Genomic DNA, 4,786 nt, shown 5'->3' with positions numbered 1-4,786 from the left:
GATTATAATTTGATAGTTAAGTTAAGTAGTCATCGCTGTTTCGGACTGTGTTATCCGATAGCCCGATAGCCGGGGAAAGGTGGTGCGGTGGTATCAATAAACTACGATTATTAACAAAAACAAAAACCGGATATTCTATAAAAAGAGAACCGTCAGACTCTTTGTATTCACTTCTTGTATGAATGTATGGTTTATTAAACAATAGAACATGTGGCAGGATGTCAGTTAGAATTTTGTTATTTCAAGGGTCAATTTCGAACAGCGGTATACTATAATATTGCCTTTATTTTTCACACCAGAATAGCAGCGACTTTTTTTTATAGTGGCTAAGTACAAATGAAAAGTAAAATTACGAAATGGATATAGCAAATTGCTCTTATAATGAAGTGAAATTGGAAATTAATTTGCAATGGTATAATTTAAGATAAGGTCAACAATGACACTCCTTGTGTGAACATTTGTTAACATTTCGTGTTTTGATGACTCGTATACATATATTCTAACATTGTTTAACAAACCTTCATGGCAATAGACATGAAGTTTATGAAAGTTGTGTTGTTTGCCGCCACTCTTCTTTTTCGTGGTAAGTAAAAAATACAAGTATAATGTTAAATTTAATTAGATTTAAGAACTTATTAATGACTAGTTGTTGATTACCTTATTAATAATTGGTTATTGATTGTTCAAATTTATGTAATCGTAGCAAATATTTCTGGACAAAAGTTGATTAGCAAATAATAAAAAAGTAGGTGTCTGCAAAGTGGGCAGACTGAGGAGAAAAATAGGACATTTACACTGCTACTAGAAGAAGATTACGTATATTATTGAAGGTGATGTTTGGTTCAGTTATATTTCAAGGATTGTTTTAAAGGGCTTATCACTTTTGTTAATCCATAGCACATTTCTTGTTGGAGAGCAAGACAAACTGTATAAAAAAGTAGTAAAATTAAAGATCCCCTTCTACTGATTAAACATTTTGAATAATGCTGCAATAGCATATATTCAGTTTTATATTACCCCATGAAAAAGTATTTTCAATAATGACGACTTCAGTATGTATATTAGAGAAATATATCCTGTTGAACTAACTTTAAATAAAGCTAATACTAACAATGACCACTGCCCTTTCCTCGATCTTGATATACAAATCACTAACGGAAAGCTGAACACTAAAATTTATGATTAAAGAGATGATTTTTATTTCCTATCGTTAATTATCCATTTTAAATGGTGACGTTCCCTTGTCACCATCTTAAGGTGTTTATATATCTCAACTTGTACGATTCGCTCGTGTATATATGTAACAATGTTTTAGATTTTAACGAGAAAAAATTATTTATTACTGAAAAATCATTACACCAGGGTTTTCGATATCTCAAACTAGTCAAAACCTTTACCAAATTGTATCATCGGTATAAGAACATCATTCGTAAATATAGCTCAACATGCAGACTTCTTATACGTTCGGGTATTTCACATCCATTTTTTTATGAAAATATTCTTTATAAAGCAAAAAGGTGTCAGTATTCACCTCAGAAAATAACAAAACCTTTGAATATATACCTTTGACTTATTAAGAAGGGATATAGTTATGATACTGTTGTCAGTTCATTAAAGATTGCATATTTTGGCGTTAATATTGATTCACTTATAGGGTCTTTGCATCGGAACTAATCACATTTATTAAAAAAAACGTGGCATGACACGGGTTGTGTTCTACCATATATATTATGATGGTATGATACTAAACCCCTAACGGGAAGGATTGTGCCTGATGTTCATATGATGAAATCATAATCTTTCAGTCAGTTTTATTGAAGTCTGGAGCTGGCATGTCAGTTAACTGCTAGTAGTCTGTTGTTATTTATGTATTATTGTCATTTTGTTTATTTTCTTTGGTTACATCTTCTGACATCCGACTCAGACTTCTCTTGAACTGAATGTTAATGTGCGTATTGTTATGCGTTTACTTTTCTACATTGGCTACAGATATAGGGGGAGGGTTGAAATCTCATAAACATGTTCAACCCCGCCTCATTTTTGCGCCTGTCCCAAGTCAGGAGCCTCTGGCCTTTGTTAGTCTTGTATTATTTTAATTTTGGTTTCTTGTGTACAATTTGGAAATTAGTATGGCGTTCATTATCACTGAACTAGTATATATTTGTTAAGGGGCCAGCTGAAGGACGCCTCCGGGTGAGGGAATTTCTCGCTACATTGAAGACCTGTTGGTGGCCTTTGGCTGCTGTTTTTTCTTTGGTCGGGTTGTTGTGTCTTTGACACATTCCCCATTTCCATTCTCAATTTTATTTTGCATTTTTAACTATTTTTTATTTCATTTCAGTTGACTGTTTTGTAAGAGTTGATAACTATCAGAATTCAGTATACATACAAAAGAAATCGTATGATCCCTTTACACAAGCTTCAAGTATAACCTTTCTGGAACCAGCAATCTTCGATTATATGTCTGTCGATACCGAAACTGCGGTAGATGGTGTCAGTCAGAGAGGTTAAGTATCTTTTAACTGTATTTCAGATTAATAATAAAATATACATTAATAGAGAGACAGGATGATAGTTTCTGTACCAAAATAATACATAACCGCCTTGTTTTTTCATTTTTTATGTATAAATAATTCGGGCTCTGAAAAATTAGTACACATTTTAGCATAATGGTTTTCAAAATCATTTTAACTTTGAAAATAAGTAAACTATTTTGGTAATTTTGAAATTAAATGTCACACACCTTATATAAGTCGGCTAGTGCTTATCTTACGCAATAATGAATCACATACTAATTTTGAAGCCTGTGAATGTCAAATCCTTGACAGCTTGCATATACCAAACCTGGTGACAATCTATTTGTTCTGTTCTTATTTGCCATGTAAATAAACACAGTTCATACGGAACATATGAAATCAATGTGTAATATAAAAATACATAGTTATAGTAATGGTTTTTAAACAGTATAAGACTACCTTTTTTCCATGATACAATTTACATTGACTTCAGTGTTTTTGCTTTCATTTTAAGGACATTTATTACAATTCTACAAGTATATGTATCGGGAAGGCTTTGCAACACTGTTCCCAAAACCATCTCTCAGATATTACTTCACAAACGAACAGGTAAGTATGATGAATAAGAAATTGAGGCAACATTTCTCAGCCGTTTCCATACAAAATTAGGTCTACCTTGTAATAAACAATATGATCCACCATTTTTTGTAAATTTCAAACGAAATACCTGCATCAAAAAGTAAAATTACAAAAATACTGCACTCACAGTAAAATCTAATCGGAAAGGCATTTTCAAATGTAGAAAATGGTGGATTGAACCTGATTTTATAGCGCTAAACATCTCACTAGTACGACAGTCGCATCAAATTACTCACTGTATTGAATGCAAACTATAATTAATGATTAGTTTAACGGCACAAGCTTTTGTCATCACATGGCGTCCGTCGTTCGCAGTAGTCATCTGAAACTACTGTGATGAGGCTAAAAAAAGGCCACACATTGAATTTGTAAATCAATTTTGTTAAGGATACTGTATCTTAAAAAGCACTAAAATAGAGAGAGGCCAAAATTTTCAGGATGATGATATCAAACTTCTGACTATTGACACCAAACTTATGTCTATATACATCAACACAATCAGATGACTTCTTGTTGGAGTAATTATCATTTAAATTAAAATTTTGGAAATGATGAGAGACAGAAACTTTAACCTGAAAGGCGATCAACAAAACAATAACTTGAAAGAAGAAGTCATCATGGTCCACATCTTCAGTGAACTGTTTTTTTTAAGAGTTATTGCCCTTTAACTGATATTTTTTTCTATTTGATATCTGTAAAAAAATAAATAGAAACTTTAAAAAGGAAAAAAAAATATCAGCATGGACATTTCTACAAATATGTCAACATGACTCATATTGTCAGTTTACCCTTAATAGCTACAATGTATATAGAAAACTAAGATAACTGAGATAGTTACAAATACAGGTGAGCGACACATTTATATTGTTTACACGCGTGCTTCACTGTAAATAAACTATTTTTTGCTTAAACGTATGACTTTTCAAACTTTGTTATGCCTTTTTTATTATTATTATTTTCAGTACTACCAGAATGTATCAAAAGTCTTAATGGAACAGATGACAAACAACCCTGTCATTCGTGTGAGGACGTAAACCATTGGGAATATTCTTTAAATTCTAGTCAAATATGACAATTCATTATTGTTTTCTCTATTTTCATCTGTCATGTATTTATGCTGTAACCAAACACCTGTTTGGATTTCAATAAAGAATACAAAATGTAAAAATTCAACAAACAATGGTTGGCATGGTGTATGGACGTGGTGTTTTTTAAGGGTGTGGTACCTCATATTTTTGTCAGATAGATAGGATGTTTTTATTATAGTTTTTGAATCAACGCATTGTTTACGAACACCGCAAACTCGCCCTAAACTTTCCTTAATACTGACCCAATAAATTCAAAACGATTTTGTTTTATCTTCCAATCAGCTTTGAAGCACAGGAATCCCCCAAATGGACAGTCCTTGTAATAACGTATATTTAATTACTTAATTTACCCAAAAATAAACAGCTTATAAAGTGTTTGAGGTGAATCAACAGTAGTTTTCCGATTTTCACATCTATTCAATTGATAAGTAAATAATACAAGAATAGGACATGTCCGAAAACAAAATGTAATTTATTGTCGACAAAACGTTCTCCTTGTCATGTTGTGTAATCAATCATTAAAGAGTGATACTAAACTCAATC

General features: G+C 31.9%; 1 protein-coding gene across 1 annotated transcript; it reads left to right on the top strand.

Annotated features, from left to right (window-relative positions):
- Window positions 1-529: 529 nt before the first annotated feature.
- LOC134709333 (uncharacterized) lies at window positions 530-4,208 on the top strand. Its single transcript, XM_063569499.1, has 4 exons — window positions 530-583; window positions 2,342-2,506; window positions 3,031-3,125; window positions 4,118-4,208. The coding sequence occupies exons 1-4, from the start codon at window positions 535-537 to the stop codon at window positions 4,187-4,189; spliced, it is 381 nt and encodes a 126-aa protein (XP_063425569.1). The 5' UTR covers window positions 530-534; the 3' UTR covers window positions 4,190-4,208.
- The last annotated feature ends 578 nt before the right edge of the window (window positions 4,209-4,786 follow it).

Source organism: Mytilus trossulus, chromosome 3 (assembly GCF_036588685.1).
Source record: "Mytilus trossulus isolate FHL-02 chromosome 3, PNRI_Mtr1.1.1.hap1, whole genome shotgun sequence".
Classification (NCBI taxonomy): domain Eukaryota; kingdom Metazoa; phylum Mollusca; class Bivalvia; order Mytilida; family Mytilidae; genus Mytilus; species Mytilus trossulus.
The sequence above is the reverse complement of the archived record's forward strand: the minus strand, read 5'-3'. Positions and strand labels throughout refer to the sequence as shown.

Excerpts from the sequence above, each read along its gene's own strand:
- LOC134709333 (XM_063569499.1), top strand. The coding sequence starts at position 535 with ATGAAGTTTATGAAAGTTGTGTTGTTTGCCGCCACTCTTCTTTTTCGT. Across the intron at positions 2,507-3,030 it reads AGATGGTGTCAGTCAGAGAG|GACATTTATTACAATTCTAC; the intron begins GTTAAGTATCTT and ends TTTCATTTTAAG. Across the intron at positions 3,126-4,117 it reads ATTACTTCACAAACGAACAG|TACTACCAGAATGTATCAAA; the intron begins GTAAGTATGATG and ends TATTATTTTCAG.